Genomic DNA, 18,944 nt, shown 5'->3' with positions numbered 1-18,944 from the left:
CACATCTCATAGACATAAACTTTTCTCTGTTGTTTAATAGAGAGGATCTATAAGACATCCTTAGAAACTTTTGTGTGACTGAAGGTACTAAAGGGCACCACCTTGATTTAACAGAGGATTTAATGGTCATATCCTTGGCTGCATCTTTAGATTGTGTCTTTCTGGCAGTGCCTGGATTTGATCTTTGTTCAGAAGCCATTCAAATGTACTTTTTACTTTACTGAAGCTGTGATGTAACCCCTTTGGCATACCATTTGCTAGGAGTAAATCATCTGGCACCCACAAATAAATGCCCTGGGGCTTCCGGTAGTGCAAAATACTTTTTTCTAAACATCCAACTCTTTCCAGTATTGTCATAGTTCAAATTTATATGCTGAAGCTATCTGAGTAGGGTAAAACCATTTCAGATGTATGAACATAAGGACTCATGATTTATGCATCATAATAAATTTAAGCCCTGGCTGATGTGGCTTGGTGGGATTGTCATAGACCAAAAGGCTGTGGGTTCAACTCCCAGTTGAGGCACATTCTTGGGTTGTAGATTCAGTACCTGGTTGGGGCAAATATAGAAAACAAGTGATAGACGTTTCTCTCTCACATCAATGTTTTTTTCTCTCTCCCTTCCTCTCTGTAAAAGTTAATAAAAATTAAAAAATACAAACTTAACCAGATTCTTTTTTATTATTTTCCCCCTTTATCCCCCTCTGCACAGAACCCCCATTCTCTCCAGCATTCCTCACTCCCTCAGTTCATGTCCAAGGGTTGTGCATATAACTTCTTTGGTTTCTCCATTTCCTATACTATTCTTAACCTACCCTTGTCTATTTTGTACCTACCATTTATGCTTCTTAATCTCTGTACTTTTCCCCCCATTCTCCTCCTCCCTCTTCCTGCTAATAACCATCCATGTGATCTCCATTTCTATCATTCTGTTTCTGTTCTAGTTGTTTGCTTAGTTTGTTTTTTCTTTTGTATTTTTAATGGTTCAGTTGTTTTTTAAATATATTTTATTAATTATGCCATTACAGTTGTTCTATTTCCCCCTTGTTTCCCCTCCACCCTGCACACCCCCTCCCCCACCATTCCCCCCCCTTTGGTTTATGACCATGTGTCTCAAGTTCTTTAGATTCAATATTTCCCATACTATTCTTGTCCCCCATTTATTTTCTACCTACCATCTATGCTACTTATGTTCTGTACCTTCTCCCCCCTTCTCCTTCTCCCACTCCCCTGTTGCTAACCCTCCATGTGATCTTCATTTCTATGGTTCTGCTCCTGATCTAGCTGTCCTCTTAGTTTTCTTTTGTTTTAGGTGTGGTTCTTAATAACTGTGAGTTTGCTGTCCTTTCACTGTTAATCTTTTTTACCTTTTTTCTTAGGTAAGTCCCTTTAACATTTCATATAATAAGGGCTTGGTGATGATGAACTCCTTGAATTTGATCTTATCTGAGAAGCACTTTATCTGTCCTTCCATTCTAAATGAAAACTTTGCTGGATAGAGTAATCTTGGTTGTAGGTCTTTGGTTTTCATGACTTGGAATACTTCTTTCCAGCCCCTTCTTGCCTGTAAGGTCTCTTTTGAGAAATCCGCTGACAGTTTGATGGGAACTCCTTTGTAGGTGACTGTCCCCTTAGCTCTTGCTGCTTCTAGGATTCTCTCCTTCATTTTAATCTTGGCTAATGTAATGGTGACATGCCTCGGTGTGTTCCTTTCTTGGGTCCAACTTCTTTGGGACTCTCTGAGCTTCCTGGATGTCCTGGAAGTCTATTTCATTTGCCATATTGAGGAAATTCTCCTTTATTATTTGTTCAAATAAGTTTTCCAGTCATGACTGTTCCTCTTCCCCTTCTGGTACCCCTATAATTTGGATGTTGAAATGTCTAAAGATGTCCTGAAGGTTCCTAAGCCTCTCCTCATTTTTTTGAACTCTTGTTTCTTCATCCTTTTCTGTTTGGTCATTTTTTTCCTCCTTCTGGCCCACTCCTTTGATTTGAATCCCAGTTTCCTTTCCATTACTATTGGTTTCCTGTGTATTTCCATTCATTTCAATTAGTTTAACTTTTATATGTTCCTCTAATTTGTGGCTAAAATCAACTAGTTCTGTGAGCATCCTGATCACCAGTGTTTTGAACTGTGCATCTGAAAGTTTTGCTATTTCTTCGTCACTTAGAGTTATTGGCTCTGGGGCTCTGAGTTGTTCTTGAGCCATGTTTTTATCTGTTCATGCCTGTTATGAATTAGGAGAGGAACTCCTTAGTTGTTCACCAGGGTGGGGCCACCCAGATCACTGGTTTATGATGCTGTATGTGGGGGTTTGGTCAGAGAGGGACAATGGCGGTCCCCTCTGCCACTTTCTGCTGCTGGGGCCTGCACGGTCCATCTCACTGCTAGCTCCTTCACCGGTTTATCTGTGTGCTAATGTGTGACCACGATCAGCCCTCAGTGGGTCCACTACCTTGCGCCCTCAGTGGGTCTGCCTGCTTCTCCACACCTGGGATCTGCCCACAGCTTCTGGCGCACCTGGGTCGCGTGCCCGGGTTGGTCCAGTGGGTCTTCCCTGCCCGACCCTGCTCTGTTGCTGGCTCTGCCCCTCTTACCAGTTTGGCTGAAGGGTTTGTTGTTGTCAGACTTCCGTGTAGTTCAATTTTCTGTGGTTTGGCTGCGTTTTTGTTGCTAAAACTTTGTTGTTTTTAAAGTTGGTTGTGTGAGAAGGCGCTGTGCTTCCACCTATGCCTCCATCTTGGCGGAAGTCCCCGGTTCAGTTGTTTAAAGTTGTGAGTTTGTTGTCATTTTACTGTTCATAGTTTTGATCTTCTTTTTCTTAGATAAGCCCCTTTAACATTTCATATAATAAGGGCTTGGTGATGATGAACTCCTTTAATTTCACCTTTTCTGGGAATGACTTTATCTGCCCTTCCATTCTAAATGATAGCATTGCTGGATAGAGTCATCTTGGATGTAGGTCCTTGCATTTCATGACTTGGAATACTTCTTTCCAGCCCCTTCTTGCCTGTAAGGTTTCTTTTGAGAAATCAGCTGCCAGTCCTATGGGAACACCTTTGTAGGTAACTGTTTCCTTTTCTCTTGCTGCTTTTCAGATTCTCTGCTTTTCTTTAATCTTTGTCAATTTAATTATGATGTGTCTTGGTGTGTTTTTCTTTGGGTCCAACTTGCTTGGGATTCTCTGAGCTTCCTAGACTTGTATATCTATTTCCTTTACCAGCTTGGGGAAATTTTCTTTCATTATTTTTTTAAATAAGATTTCAATTTCTTGATCTTCCTGTTCTCCTTCTGGAACACCTATGATTCAGATGTTGGAATGTTTATAGTTGTCCCAGGGGTTCCTAAGCGTCTCCTCATTTTTTTAAATTCTTTTTTCTTCATTTGATTCCAGTTGAATGTTTATTTCTTCCTTTTGTTCCAAATTGTTGATTTGAGTCCCAGTTCCCTTCCCTTCACTATTGGTTCCCTGTATATTTTTCTTTATTTCACTTTGCATAGCCTTCACTTCTTTGTTTATTTTGCAACCACACTCAATCATTTCTGTGAGCATCTTTATTACCAGTGTTTTGAAGTCTGCATCTGATAGGTTGGGTATCTCCTCACTGCTTAGTTTCTTTTTCTGGAGGTTTGATCTCTTCTTTCATTTGGGACATATTTCTTTGTCTCAACACATCTGTTACATTGTAAGGGGTGGAGCCTTAGGTATTTAACAGGGCAGAGCAACCCAGGTCACTGCATCGTGGCACTCTTTGTGGAAGAGGGGTCAGAGAGGGACCAATGCCACTTGCTTGACTCTTGGCCCCCTTTCAAAAGACTGTCAGTTTCTCCTGCTGCCACAAGTGTCATGGGTTTTTACAGCTAGGGGTTCTGAGGTGTTACTTTCCCCACGCTGGAACCCAGGGTTAAGCAGTCTGTCTTGCTCCCCATTTGTTCCTCCCAGTTTATTGGCATGCAAATATGGGACTGCCTGGTCCACCAGTGGCCACCTTGCCCACCTGGTCCACCAGCCACTGCGTTGCTGTGTGTCCTCTCTGCCCCGGCTACCTGTCTCTGTCCCTCCAACTCATCTGGATGAATGTTTCTTCTTTAAATCCTTGGTTATCAGATCTCCATACAGTTCTATTTTTCTGGCACTTCTGGTTGTTTTTTGTTTTTAAATTGGTTGTTTCCTTCTTTTGGTTGCGCAAAGAGGTCAAGCATATCTATATATGCCTCCATCTTAGCCAGAACTCCCTCTTTTCTTTTCTTCCAACATTTATTGACTACCAATTCTGAATCATATGCTAGGTATACAAAGCAAACTAGACATGGTTCTCACCACTGAGCAATTTAGACACATGATTGACTTCATAGAATATTTTAAATTTAAATCTAGACCTATGCTGTCTAGTATAGTAGCTAACTAGCCACATATGGCTATTTAAATTTAATTTAATTAAAATTATCTAAAATAAAGGTATTTTGTTCTGTAGTTTCACTAGCTATATTTCACATGCTTAATTATTACATATGGTTAGTGGTTACTCTATTGGACAGCACAGATATAGAGAATGTCCATCATTGCATCAAGTTCTATTGGACAGCAATAATCTAGAAAAAGCCAAGAAGATCCAATAAAAGGATAAGCATTTATCCTTGTTGTAAATATACTTGTCTCTCTCATATTAAAAAGTCAAATATCAGCCCTGGCTGGTGTAGCTCAGTGGATTGAGTGCGGGCTGTGAAGCAAGGGGTCACAGTTCGATTCCCAGTCAGGGCATGTGCCTGGGTTGCGGGCCCAGTCCCCAGTGGAGGCCATATGAGAGGCAACCATGCATTGATGTTTCTCTCCCTCTCCTTCTCCTTCCCTTCCCCTCTCTCTAATAATAAAAAAAAGGAAATAAAAAAGTCAAATATCAAGCAGGTACCACATACTTCTTCACTACATATTCTTTTAGGTTGCACACCCTTATTGAAATCTACTGAAAGTTAGCCGCTTTTTTCACAGGGAAATATATTTATGTACTAAAAGGCATGTCCAATTACAAGGGGTATATGGACTCTCTAAAGCCCTTCCATTGATCCTCCAACAAGGGTGTCCAACCTGTGCCTGGGGGCTGCATGCAGCCCAGGATGGCTATGAATGTGGCCAAACACAAAAATCACAAATTTTCTTAAAACATTACAAGATACTTTTTTTTTGTCATTACATGTCACAATGTATTTAATGTGTGGCCCAAGAAAACTCTTCTTCCAATGTGGCCCAGACATGCCAAAAGGTTGGACATCCCTTCTAGGAGATCAGGGACTTGGGTTAAGAATCTCCACTGCAAAGTGAATTTTATTTTCCCCTGGACTTGTAATATAAAGTTGATGCTGCTGTTTACTATTAAATATGACTTCTTTTAAAAAAAGATTTTATGTATTTACTTTTAGAGAGAGGGGAACGGAGGGAGAAAGAGAAGGAGAGAAACATCAGTGTGTGGTTGCCTTTCCCACACTCCTAACTAGGGACCTGGCCCACAATCCAGGCATGTGCCCTAACTGGGAATCAAACCAGTGACTTTTTGGTTTACAGTCTGGTGCTCAATCCACTGAGCAACACCAGCCAAGACTAAATATGTCTTGTAATAATAATAAAATTATATTCAGAATAATGATGATGGAGAAAAGCAAAAATATCTGAGAAAACATTAAGAATGCAGAGCTGTCTTCATAATAACAAAAATAAACCCAAACCTTTGAGCTAAAAATATAACACAGAACCAGAAAATTGTACATTTGGATAATGTATCACAGTCAATAAAGAAACATATAGTTTTAGCAAATAGGCAGTGTTTTCCATTACTGTCAAATGCTCTGCACCCTACCCCTGCCACACCTTACAGTGAGAAAAGTTTAGGGTGATGGAAGGAGCACTCTAGTAGCTTTCTAAAAATTACAATTCCTAATGTAATTCTAATGCATTTAATAGATATTTCTAGTGAGGGAGTTTGGTGTCAATGTTGTTATCTACCTGGACAGTCAGAATGAAAGGGTAGGTAGGATTCAGCAGGCCAAGAAAATCCTTTTTTGAAATTTTGGGGAAAATAAATGGCTCTTTCTTTGAAAATCTGATGCATTTGATGAAATTTCTGTAAGGAGAGCAGAATTATAAATGGAATTGGCTCCAGGTGTGGTTGAGGGACAGCATCCTACATGGCACTGAGTTTTTAATTTCTGAGCCAACATGGAATTTGTATTGTGTGGAAGAAGCACTGAAGCATTCTTTCCAAAATGTGGTAATCCAAACCATATGAGCACTGATTACAGTTGTCATAATAAAATCTCAGTTAACCAGAATTCTAAAGGGATGGTCTTGTAAACAAAGAAGACTTTGTTAGGAAACCTCCCCCCTCACCTCTTTCTCTTTTCTTTCTCTCTCCCTTCCTTTCCTTCCTTCCTTCTTCTTTTCTTTCTCTATTTCTTTCTTTCGCCATGTGGAAAATCTTTCTTCAATATATATTTATATATTTCCCCTTTGCTGCTCTAGCAAGCTTTAGTAAGTATAATCTCTTAAAAATAATTTGCCAAGCTTTGATATTATTGTATCTTTCAGGTTGTCCATTTTGTAGACTGGTCATCATTTTTTATAGAAGTTGATGTATGAGTTTAGGCTTAATATAAACTGGAAATTTGGAGGGGAGTGGACGATATCTATTTTTTTTTTACTTTTATCTCCTATCAGTAGTAGGCAGCAACTTTTCCACTCATTTTTTTAACCAGTTTAGATGGATTCAGCTTTCAGTAACCAACTACTTACAGTGGCTTCAGTTGAAAGGGCATTATTTGTTGATCTAAAAAGAAGTATGGAGGTAAGATGTCTCAGGCTGATTTATTATCCCAATAAGGTCATCATGGACCTCAGATTCTTTTTATCCTTCCACTGTACCATCTTCAGCTGAAAATCTTTAATCTTGAGACATCTTACCTCATGGTTGCAAAATGGCTGCTATAGCTTCAGGCATTCATCCTTACCCAATAGCTTCTAATGCAGGTATCAGTAATCTCACCATATTCCAAATTTGACATATGTGTAAGTATATATATGTGTACATATATGTACATATTCACATGCTTCATCATGTATATAGTTTACAGTATCTCCTTTTTTGATTAGCTGTGTTTCACATGCATTTCCCATTCCAAACTTGATTAGTGACTATAAAATAGCTTGTTGATATAAGGTAATTTGTTTGTTCATTGCTCTATTGTCAGACTTTAATTTTCACTATAATAAACAATATGTGACAAATGCATCTTAGAATGCTGATGTACCAGTAAAGTCGGGCTGTTCACCTCAGGTGCCCCCATCTCTTCAGTAGGTCTCAGTCCCTTCCCTTCTGTATGGAGGGACCCCTCTGATGAGCATATTCATCTCAAATTATTTCTGAAAGTGTGAGTGTTGTCCTGATGGTCATAGAGATACACTGACTAGATCTTCATTTAAGGAAAAACTGGTTGGCTCAACTGCAGGCAGTCAGCTATCAGCCCCTTCAGAGGTCTCCTCAGCTGTTAGGAGTGTTTAGCCCAAGTTTATGTCCTTCCCAAGATGGGCCATATCAAATGGCTGATTGATGCGGAGGTATAAAGGTCCAGTCATTTCTGCCCAACATGAGAGGCTGTCATTGGGCTGAAACCAGATCTCAGCACTTCCGTCTGCCCAGACCTTCTTCCATCTTCTCCCTTTCATAGGTGTTGATTCCTGTGCACTGAACTCCACCTTAGAAGCTAGTTCCTAGAGAATTTAACCTGTGATGATTGTCTTCTTTGCTTAGAGCCAGTAATAAGGGCAGAGTTTGTTACTGCCTAGGAAGATTATATGGAGGCCAGGATGACCTGGGGGAAGAGAAAAATATTCTTAATATGAGACAGATCTCCTGATACTTACAAATGTGACATATGGAGTTGGAGAATCCAAGAATCATTAGTGGAATTCCAGTTAAACTCTGGTTATGGAGAGAAATGGGGCAGGGTGGAAGGGGAGAGGCAGTAGAATCTTCAATATTTCTAATATATTCAAAATGTATTTTGGAAACTAAGCTTCTTTGAGTAATATGCATAATAAAATTTATTTTCCATTATGAAAGTAATACATTTGTAGTAGAAAATTTAGAAGAGAAGGAAGCAGAAAAACATCCAATTATCATAAACTTTTTTCTATGCATTGTTTATCTTGAATTCGATTGCTTTAAATTGTTATAAATCACACCATTTATATAACTTTGTTACAGTACATTTTCACTTAATGTTATAGTGTGGAAAGCTTTTTTCCACACTATTATTTTTATAAACATACTTTTTAATCATGGTTACATTTTATTATATCCAATGAATGCACTATGGTTTATTTAACCATAACATTGGCCATATTATAGTCTTTTGCTATTATAAGTGACATTGCAAAGAAATCTTTGTGTGTAAAATTTTTTCTATATTTAATATAATTTCCTTGGGATAGATTTCCAGAAGTGGAATGACTGGATCAAGGGGTTCGAACATAAGCTTTTGATTCATGTTGCTAGATTGCTTTCCTAAAGACAGGTTTTCATGTTTACTTTTTGATATGGAATAATGAAAAGTTTGTGTAATCTTGTACCTGTCTGAATAGCCAGAAACCAGGTGAAGAAACCTGGGGCAAAGCAGAACATATAACTGGGGTCTTTTCCAAATGGGCACAGCCCAGCCTTCATCAACTCCCCACTTTCAATTTCCACACTCACTATCTATCATCCAGAATACAAGTGGAACAGGGACCATTACTTAATCACTTATCCTGTATGGGGATTTGAATAACCTCATAATAGAAAGTGTCTCTGTCTGTTAGGGTTGTAGGTCCCTGTAGGTAAATGTGTGGCCATGATGGTGCCAACTCAATAGTCAGTATCAGATTAGAAAGTCTAGAAGGAAAGATCTTTAGACTTACAATTACTATTTTGAAGTGTGGGTCCCGATATCATTTAAAAGATTAAGGATCTACCATTTACCGGAATTCAATATTTATTTATTTATTTTAGGCAGTTTTACAGGTTATTTTATTTATTTATTTATTTATTTATTTTAAATATATTTTATTGATTATGCCATTACAGTTGTCCTATTTCCCTCCCTTCATTCCCCTTCACCTTCTCCTACCATCCCCCCTTTAGTTTATGTCCATGTGTCTCAAGTTCTTTAGATTCTAAATATTTTTTAAATGATTCGGTTCTAACTTCCAAATGAATTTAAAATTTAAAATTAAATACAGACTTTCTTACTGTGTCTGTGGTTTTCAAGGGTTGCAAGAGTCATCAAGAAATTTTACTTTAGCCATGCTTTGATGAGAGGTTTTGAATAAACATCTAGGTGGTTGATTTTGGTCTTCATTTCCTACAAATATACCAAAGCAGCTTTGTATTTCTTTTGTCACTAAGACATTTGATTTGCCTCCTTATGGTTCACTCAAATTCACTTCACAAGATGGACAGATTTTCAGGTACCATAAACACGCAGTTCTGCTGGGTGTTCTTTGACTGCTGGGGAAACTGTGGGCTGTGTCTGAGTCACACACCTTTCACTGTGTCTCCCCTGGCATGAGATTCATATACATTGGCACCTTCTCAGAGTGAATTTGCCGAGTCCAGAATTTCATTTGGCATGTGGTGATTCCCAAACAGTTTGAGGCTCATTTTGATTGGCTCTGGTTATCCCAACCCAGCCAGGTTCACTCTGAGAGGTCCCCTGTCCTTTCATGAATGGCCATAGAAGCTTTTACTCTTGGCTCTGCGTTCTAATAGCCCTTCTTGCATGGACTGTGCCAAAGCAGTGCTTCAAAATACTCGTCCATATCATGTGGCTTTTCTTGCTGCAGTTTCTGTTCTTTTTTATTGTAGGATCTGGAGAATCACCGCTAGAAGATGATGAAGTCGGGTACTCACACCCTAGATATAAAGGTGAATGCTTTGCTTATATGCTAATGAGGACCTGCTGATGCCAGGATAACTTTCCTTTTTGCCATGCAGAGCAGATTATAATAAAGTGACCAAACAATGTAACTAAGTTCTAATTACCTTTCCAAAACAATATATTTAAAATTAATATGCGTATTATCCCATTTCAAAAATAAAGGAAAACTAAAGAAAGCAAACAAAAAGCATTTGGAAATCTCTGAAGTGCTGACCTTCAGCATCCTAGTGGTCATTTTATTCTCATAAGTTTCCTTACTGTCATTACTTCAGCAAAGCCAAGCTCTAGCTGATGAAAGTGAAAATCAAGCTATGAGTTCTGCCTGATTCATACATTACAGCCAGAATCATCCAGAGTAAACCATCCAAGGTCAAATCTGGGCCCAGTGCTACTAATGTACTGAGATGAATGGGGACTGAGAAAACTTGATTTTCATAAGCTCATTTCATCATGCTCTTTCTGAGTCCTTCTTGACTCCTAAAATGATGAGTAAAGTCTGTTGCCCCATGAAACTTTAATCTAATGATAAAGAACTCCATCTCTACACATTTCCAGCAATCCACCCAAGTATAAAAAGCCTAATCAAGAACCTTCTATGCAGGTTCAGGTAAGTATGCCCACAAGTATTTCTATTTTCTACTGGGTTTGAAATCCAGGTGTTTTAGTTCAGTGTCTAGAATTTTGCTAGTTCTTCCTCATTAGTCATGGCACTGGCACTGCTTACCTCAGGCATTTCACTTAATTGGAATGCTTGCCACATTGGCCCATAAAAATGAAAACATCTTCTCTGAATAATTGATCTAGATTTCTCCCTAAATTAACCACATCTTAATTGAAGCAGCTTCCTTTCTTTGAACCTCTACATTAAATGTTTTGCTAATTCACTTTAACTCATGGTGCTTGTATTGCTTCAAATTCAAGTCACTCATTGACATTTTAATTACTGTCACTGCAGGGCTGACAAACTATCAAAATATATATCAAAGACTGGTCTTGGAAAGTAATCCAAAAGAAATTTTTGAGAATAAATGAAAACAAGATTCTTCTCCACATGTTGACAACAGTACAGGTTTTGGATGTACAGCCAGCACTACTAGGATTTGAAAACTCAGAATATGGGGCCAAATCTGCTAATTGCACGTTGTATCAAAATATGTGAATTCATGATATATGTATACCCAGGTCATTCTTTAATGTACCTGCTAGCCTTAAATATTTGTCATGGGTACATTTGTGGAAAAGACAACCAGGAAGTGTGCTAACAACTTCAGGTATCCTGCCTCATACTAGTTTACTTTAAAATTGGCCCTGGCTGGTGTGGCTCAGTGGTCTGAGCACTGGCCCGGGAACCTAAAGGTCGCTGGTTCAATTCTCAGTCAGGGTTGTGACTGCAGGCCAGTTCCCCAGTTGAGGGCGTGCGAGGGCCAATTGATCGATGTTTCTCTCACACATTCATGTTTCTCTCCCTCCCTAGCCCTCTGTAAAATAAATAAATAAATACAATATTTTAAACTGTGTCCCTCCTAAACTCATGCCAAAGTCCATAAGCTAGATGTGACAGCTATCAACATTTGAGTGAAAAACAAGTAGAGAATTGGACATCTTTCCAGTTTATATATCAGTAAAATTGTGATCAGGACCCAGAATACAAAAAAGATTTGCCTTCAGCTGGAAGGGTTACAAGACTACTCAAAGTTGTCATAAGAAGGAATAAGGTGGTAGGAATGGGTGTGAGATGGGTATCGGATCAGAGATAAGTAAGACAGGATTTGAATCATACAATGTAAAAGCTGGATGGGACTTTGAAAAGAGTTCAATTCACTCAATCTGTTGAAGATAAGAAATCTGGTTGCCTGGAAATTTTAGTTAATCTTTCAGGGTTACTAGAAGATGATAGATTTAGGAAGTGTGCCTAGGCCTCTTGACTCTGCCCAATATTGTATCTGTACAAGCTCATTACATTTTCACCATCTCCCTCTGGATTTCTCATATTCACTCCCACCACAGTACTCTTCCCCACCTCCAATGGAGATTTTATTTTATCTCCCAGGAACTCAGTTCTCAGCCAAGGATTCCACAGTTTGGCCTGTGAGATGGTGGGAAAAGAGGCAGTTAAGGGGAGCCAACTAGCAAGAAAATAAGAGTAGAGATGGGGAAGCATGGAAACACTGCAATCTAGAAAGAGAACAGAGCAGACAAAGCAAGTAAAGACAAAGGCAGTGGGGAAGTTAGAAGAGGGGAAGATGGTAAAGATAATGAGGTAAACTAACAGGTAATTTTTAAGATGTGACATCATTTAAGTCCTCTGACAAACTATCTAAAGTGCTTCTTTGAGATGAAAAACACCAAATGCATTTGGGGGATGTCCTTGTAGGTGATCTTTTCTATTACAGTTAGAAAAGAAAAGGGGAGAGAGAGAAAGAGACCTCACTTCTATTAGTCACAGAAGCCAGTAGTTTCCAAATCTCAGTTTTGTTTGAGTCGTAGCCATCTGTGGATTTTTCCAGAATTTATCTTAAGGACTTTTCATTGTAGAAAACATATCCACAGCTGGGCAGTGCTAAGCAAGCATACCCCAAGGGCTTCCCATTTACCTGTGAACTTGAAACCTAGTTTCATGGTCTACCTGGGGCCATTACCAGAGAAAGTACTAAAACATTTGAAGTGATTCAAGAATTATTTTATATGTAGAAGAAAATAATGGAGATACATGTGCTGTTTTGTACTTCATTTCAAGGTCCAGATTTTTCTCTTTTAAAAAAGTTAGCACATAGACTACATATGTAAACTTTAGAGGAAGGTAGATATGTTCAAGGGCAGTCTGTAGGCTAGGTGTCAGCTCCTGCAAGTCTGTATCCACATGATTAAATTTAATCAGCTGTACACTAAGCACTCAGGACAATGCTTTTATCCAGAATGTCCAGGGTATACTCTTGAGTCCTGACTTTAGGACCCGCTTGAGACTGACTGCAAAACATTAAATCATGAAACATGACAGCACAAAGCTAACAAAGCAGTCTATGCACCATGCCTGGTCATGGCTGAGAAGCACTTAGAAACATCCTCAGAAGAGAATTCCTGGAAAAGTCTAGCAGGATGTGCCCTCTTTCCTGGCCACATGATGGCACATGAAGCTCACTCACTGACAGCTCAGGTACTGGGGTGGAGAGAGAGCCTGGCAGGCTTGAGGGAACTCCTCACTAGCCCCATTGATCATGTAGTGCATGTAGTGCCCACTGAGGGAACTTCTCCACTGAGGAGCTAGTCTTGCCCTAATAATTTTATGGTTCTCAGCGAACAGCTTATAAAGGCACAGGAAGAAGTTCTGATTTATTAGTGTCATCCTAACTGTGCTCTGGATAACTATGAGATCAAAATTAAAATATCTTGGAACTATGTCATCTTGGAAGGATGTCACACTCTTACCTATTTGGAGCATATCTGGGAACATCTGAAAAGGGGAGTTGCAATGATTCTATTACTTTAAGCCAAAATTATATGCTATGGGGAGAAACCTGGAAGTAGTAGCTTCATTCAAATTAATTATGATTAGTATTATGAGTTTTTACAGAGAATATGAATACAGATGTAAAAAATCCAAATTATTTTTTATTTTCTTTTTCTTCCTTTAAATGGAATTTATTGGGGTGGCATTGGTTAATAAAATTATATAGGATTCAGGGGTACAGTTCTATACTACATCATCTCTAGATTGTACTGTGTGTTCCCCACCCCAAGTCAAGTCTCCTTCCTTCACCATTTATCCCCCCTTTACCTTCTTATACTTCCCCCCTCCCTACTCTCCTTTGGTGATCACCATACTGTTGTTTGTGTCTATAAGGTTTTGTTTGTTTTGTGTTATTTTGTTTTGCTTAATTCTTTCATGTTTTTTCACCCAAGCCTACAGCCCCCCTTCCCTCTGACAGCTGTCACTTTCCTGCCAGTATATACAGATGGTTGAAGTTCACAAAGGTTATCATTTGCCCTGAAGACAATTATGTATCTAGTTCAGGGAAATGTTGAAAAGAACGAGCGTTTATTGAATCTTTACTGTGTGGTAGGCACTGTGCTAGGTGCTGATGTATTAATTTTTGGTCTTCACAAGAACCCTGACATAGCTGTAGGTATCAACTCAGAGAGGTTAAGTAACTTGTCCAAGATCACATAGGTAGTAATGGAGGAACCTGGATTCATATTCAGATACATCATAACTTCCCCATCCAGAGACATCTTAAAAGACATGGGGCACTATTTGGAAGTCCAAAATATGGAATGCAGCTAGTCAGCAACTTCTAAGGAGACCCATTTTCGGAAGATGTTATTTTCTGTTTCTCCCCTCCTTTTTTTGTTACCTCTAGACACCCCGTGGTGCTCCCCCATCAAGGTGAAGTACGGGGATGTGTACTGCAGGGCCCCTCAAGGAGGCTACTACAAAACAGCTCTGGGAACTAGGTGTGACATTCGCTGCCAGAAGGGCTATGAGCTGCACGGCTCTTCCCAGATCATCTGCCAGTCAAACAAACGGTGGTCCGACAAGGTCATCTGCAAGCGTGAGTAGCCCAGCCACATGTTGGTACTCAGGGCCAGTTATGGCCAGAATCTTTTTCTTTGAGAGGCTTTTTACTGAATGTTTTGCAGCCTTTGATGAGAAAAACTCCCCTTGTGAGCAAAATGCAGGGGGTGGGGTTTCTAAGATACCGAGGAAGTGAGATGATACCTTTCAGAGGGAAGGATGTGATCAGCTATTGGGGAAAGGGGAAGAGAATAGCGGTTTGTTCAGCAAACAGGTTATGTTTATTCAGTAAATGCTGGACCCTTTAAAGGCACTGGAGATTTAGAAACAAGATACCCACAGGCTCTGCCATCACAGGTCTCATAGAATAGCATGAGAGACAGTGAGGCAGAGATGTAAACCATGACCACAGTACAAGAATGGTGCTAAGTCATGGACCTGGGATAATGGACACAAGAAGTATTCTCCCAGGAGGTAGAGATTTGGGAGGCAGGGAACCAGTCCCTGAAGGATGCTGCTTATTCCATAAAGGAAGTGTGCCTCATGGGAGAAGACTGGAAGGGCATTCCAGGGGTGACTTTAAGCTTCATGAAAAGTCATATGCAGAAATGGTACAGCGTTGTCGAAGCACATGTGAGATACCATCGTTTTCCAAAACAGCTACCATTTACTGAGCTCCTATTGTGTGCCAAGTATTCCACATACATTCAGTTTTTTTTCCAACAATGCTGTTGATATGAGTGTCATTGCTTTAACTTTATTGTTAAGGAAACTGAGGCTTACAGCTGCAGCCATGTGGTCTGGTCTACACAGACTGTGCAGTGTGTGACCAGTGGACACTTTTTGGTGCTTCATCCAAATCTCCCTGGATGCCCTTTAACCTTGTGTGTCCATTGCCACCTCCCACCCCCAGGTTCTGAGTGCTTTGCTTCTGATGACTTGCACATTTGATATTCTTCAGAGGAAGGAAAGGGCTCTGCTTCTTTAGAGGGTCACTCTCTTTATTCTGACAGGCAGAACATTCCCACAAGGAGCCATAGCTGCTCAATACTGACTGGTAAAAGATTATGAAAGGTCAGCTTCCTTGCCTGGAGGCAGGACAAACTCAGGTGTCATTAATGTTTCAGAATTCCTTTTTGGGAGCAGTCTGAGGCTGACTTTGCCTGAAAGCCTACCTTGCCTGGGTTCCTTTCCTCTCATGGTCTGCCTGTCCCACCCCTCCCTGGTCTCCCCTAGGAGTACTCACTAAATCCCTGCATACAAATCCTTGTCTCAGTCTGCTTGTAAGGAACCCAACTTAAGACAGTGGCTTACTTAGGATGCCAACTCAAGCCACTCTGAAACAAAACTCTGTGTTCCTTCTATGTGATATGCAACTATCCATTATTTTTCTAATTCTGTTCATTGTATTTAAATTAACTTTTCACCCTATGCTTTCAGAGTTTCTGGACTGTGAAACTCTATGGACAAAACCTAAGGAGCTGAATGTTTGGTTTTCTGTTTTTCAGAAAAGCGATGTCCTACCCTTGTCATGCCAGCAAATGGAGGGTTCAAGTGCGTAGATGGTGCCTACTTTAATTCTCGGTGTGAGTACTATTGCTCACCAGGATACACACTGAAAGGAGAGCGGACAGTCATGTGTATGGACAACAAGGCCTGGAGTGGCCAACCAGCATCTTGTGTTGGTAAGAAAATCTCACAGTTCTTAGAAGGCACATACTTTGGAAGAAGCAGGGGCTGATTGTCCAGTGGATTTGAAAGGAAGCATCAATATTCCACATGTAAAGCATAAGCATCCAGGTTTGCATTCAGTAGCTTCATTCATCACTAGTTCTCTAGCTCAGCAGAGACCTAACCTCAGTCTCTGTCCTCCAGAAGTGACTTCACAGTTGGTAGCTTTCATATGGCATTTGTCTCTTTTTTGGCTTCCTACTGAGGCAGATGCAGGCTGGCAGAGTGAGGGCACACTCCTGCTGCTTTAAATCAGGGATCTGCCTTGTAGCTTTGAGCAAAGCAGAGTTTCTGACATTTGAGGGACAGCCCTGCAGAGAGCATCTCTGGGTCTTTCACCCAGCAGAGTTCCTTTGTTGCTAACTTGTAGTCAGCAAGCATGTAGTTTGCTAAAGTGGAAGGGATTTGAATGTTTTACCTTTCTCTGGGTTTGTTGAGCAGTAGTTCTTATGTGTTATTCCTGGGACCTGCAGCATCAACCTGGGACCTTTTTAAAAATGCAAATTCTCAAATCAGAGGACGGGTCTAGCACTTTTGCTATCATCAGCTCTCCTGGGGACTCTAAAGTGATTAGAGAGCCACTGATCTAAGGCAGTGCTTCTCAAACTTTAACATGCATCAGAAACACCTGGGGACCTTGGTAGAAAGGAAGATTCTAACCCAGCAGGTCTGCAATGGGCCTGAGATTCTGCTAGACTATGCTCTAGGGCAAAATCTCTGAACCTTGGCATAGTGGAAATTTGGGGCCACATGATTCTCTATCATGGTGACCTGTCCTTCTGTACTATGGAATGTTTATCAGATCCTTGGCTTTTACTCACAATATGCCAGTAACATTTTTTAATCCCTGGTTGTGACAACCAAAATGTCTCCTGACATTTTGAAATATCCCCTGGAGGGGAGAGGAAAGGAAGAAGAAAAATCACTGCCCCATTGACAATCTCCAGTCAAGGGGCATGGATCCCCACTCTGGCTACTTATTAGAATTGCTTGAGTAACTTTTAGATGCTAGTAATACCTTGCTCCTACACTAGAGATTCAGATTTATTTAGCCTGTTGTGTGATAGTTGGAGGAGGCAAGTAACATTATAAAAGCTTTCCAGGTGGTTTTCATGTGCAGCTAAGATAAAAGAATATTGAGAGCAGTGGTTCTAGAAGTGTTGTCCCCTGACCAGCAAAATCACTATCTCCCAAGAGCTTGTTAGAAATGCAAAGTCCTAGTCTCACTCCACATGTGCAGGATTAGAAACTCTGGGGTGGGACCTAGCCATCTGCATTTTCACAGACCCTCCAGGGAACTTGGATGCTCTGCAGGGGTGTCCAACCTTTTGGCAGTTCTGGGCCACACTGGAGGGAGAAGAGTTGTCTTGGGCCACACATTAAATACACAGACCCTAATTAAAACCAAAAATTCTCATAATGTTTTAAGTAAATTTATAATTTTGTTTTGGGCTACATTCACAGACATTGTTGGGCCGCATGCAGCCCATAGGCTGTGGGTTGGACACCCCTGCTTGAGAACCTGCCCTCAAAGATAAAATTATACTCAAAATAGTGCCCTTGAACCAGCAGCATCAGCACCAGCAGGAAGCTTGTTAGAAATGTAGAATCTGAGGATCCATCTTAAGCCTGGCAGATCAAAATCCACATTTTTAAGAAGATTCTTAGGGGATTCCTATTCCTTTAAAATGCTGAGGCAGACTGCTGTAGGTAGTGGTTATCATTTCAGTCTGAATCTCTAGGCCCCTGCTATTTTTCCAAAGTTCCCGCATACACTGTTACAGCTGCCAGGATCCATCCTTAAAGAACATTCTAGTCCAATCCCCCATTCTACAGGTGAGGTCTGACAGGTCACCTGACTTGCTTGGGTTTGCATAGAGTCAGGCTCTCAGGCCCTCGATCCCTGAATCCAGGGGATAGCTCTGGCACTGAGGTGCTATGACAGCCGGCCATAGGACTCTGGCTCCTACCCTTCTGGGATCTGCCCATCCTCTAGAGAACTATTTAGCTGTCTGCTAATGTGCTTTACCACAACCACCCCTCCCTCACTGCTCAGCATCTGAGACAGATACTTCAGGACTAAGACTGAAATTGGATGCTACCCTCTGGGAGCAGATAGGCAACAATGCCTGTGATCTTGGTCCCTGGGGTATCTTCATGATACCCTGTCCACTGTCTTCCCTGATAGCATCCACCATTTTGACTCTGCAGTTATGTGGTTACTAAGCTACAGCCAAGGGGCCTGGCCCAAGATGTGATCAAAATCCATCTATACCAGAGTCACAGCCTGGATCATACCTTGTATCAATTTGACAAGAGCACCAGGTTCACATTACTCAGATAACTGACTCATACTTATTCTCGGCTTTTCTTTTTCTAGGATTTAGGTAGCAGTTTGTACTGGCCAGTAATTGGGAAAATGAAAGCCACCTAGGCTTTTCAAGGTATTTCAAATAGAGGGGAATTTAATAAATTTAACATAGGAAATTTGTTACAAAAATATATGAAGAGCTGGAGGAGCAAAAGAGGAAAAACTGTTACCAGGGACAAGTTACAGCGGAAAATCATTCCAACCAAGAACTGGAAGAGGGAAAGTGGGATGGTAGTGTTATCCTGAGTTCATGAGCCTACCCATGATACTGATGCTTCTATAACTGATGCCATCATTGGGGAGAATGAAGTCAGGGGGCCACATTCGTGTTGATATTTCAGGAGTCCAGGGAACCCTCACTG

At 40.5% G+C, this 18,944-nt stretch overlaps 1 protein-coding gene across 2 annotated transcripts in view; it reads left to right on the top strand.

Moving 5' to 3' along the window:
* SRPX (sushi repeat containing protein X-linked) overlaps nt 1-18,944 on the top strand; it is an 87,360-nt gene that overhangs the window by 35,076 nt on the left and 33,340 nt on the right. Inside the window, exons 2-4 of one of the 2 annotated variants that reach the window (XM_053670623.1) lie at nt 9,895-9,954; nt 14,326-14,517; nt 15,989-16,165. In XM_053670623.1, coding sequence (XP_053526598.1) covers nt 9,895-9,954; nt 14,326-14,517; nt 15,989-16,165 — 429 coding nt within the window. The remainder of the gene's footprint in view (nt 1-9,894; nt 9,955-14,325; nt 14,518-15,988; nt 16,166-18,944) is intronic. The other variant, XM_053670624.1, reaches the window with a different exon arrangement.

Source organism: Artibeus jamaicensis, unplaced genomic scaffold (genome assembly GCF_021234435.1).
Source record: "Artibeus jamaicensis isolate MK-2021 breed Jamaican fruit bat unplaced genomic scaffold, CSHL_Jam_final contig_60, whole genome shotgun sequence".
Lineage (NCBI taxonomy): Eukaryota > Metazoa > Chordata > Mammalia > Chiroptera > Phyllostomidae > Artibeus > Artibeus jamaicensis.
This window is presented reverse-complemented; position numbering and strand designations above follow the sequence as displayed.